Consider the following 386-nt stretch of genomic DNA (forward strand, 5'->3'; position numbering starts at 1 on the left):
CCCGCCACCTTTCATCCCAAAACACAATGCGAATGCCAGCGCCGCCAACAGCAACAAAACAGCAGTGACGCCAACGCCGCCAAGCAACGCGGGACCAAAACAACAGCAAAACAAAAGGAGCAAAAATACTCACACTGGACCGCGTAGGATCCCAGTTCCGCCGCCAGCTCCTGCGAGACGGGAAGACGACCCTGCAGGATGTCTTGCTTCACCTGCAGGAAGAACTGGTACCTGAAGGAGAGAGAGAGAGAAGGATTATTGGAAGTGACATTTGAAGGAGAGGCGTGAGAAAAATACAAATGGATACTTTGTGTGATGAGTTCAACTTTTTGGCCTTCCACACGCAGGCTTGTCCTTACATATTTATAGACGAGATGCATACACGG

General features: G+C 50.5%; 1 protein-coding gene across 1 annotated transcript in view; it reads right to left on the reverse strand.

Moving 5' to 3' along the window:
- Window positions 1-386, reverse strand: part of LOC119588856 (band 4.1-like protein 4) — a gene marked incomplete at its 5' end in the record, with an annotated part of 128,141 nt that overhangs the window by 49,166 nt on the left and 78,589 nt on the right. Inside the window, 1 exon segment of the mRNA XM_037937494.1 lies at window positions 134-231. Coding sequence (XP_037793422.1) covers window positions 134-231 — 98 coding nt within the window.

The sequence above is a fragment of the Penaeus monodon genome, chromosome 24, assembly GCF_015228065.2.
Source record: "Penaeus monodon isolate SGIC_2016 chromosome 24, NSTDA_Pmon_1, whole genome shotgun sequence".
NCBI lineage: Eukaryota > Metazoa > Arthropoda > Malacostraca > Decapoda > Penaeidae > Penaeus > Penaeus monodon.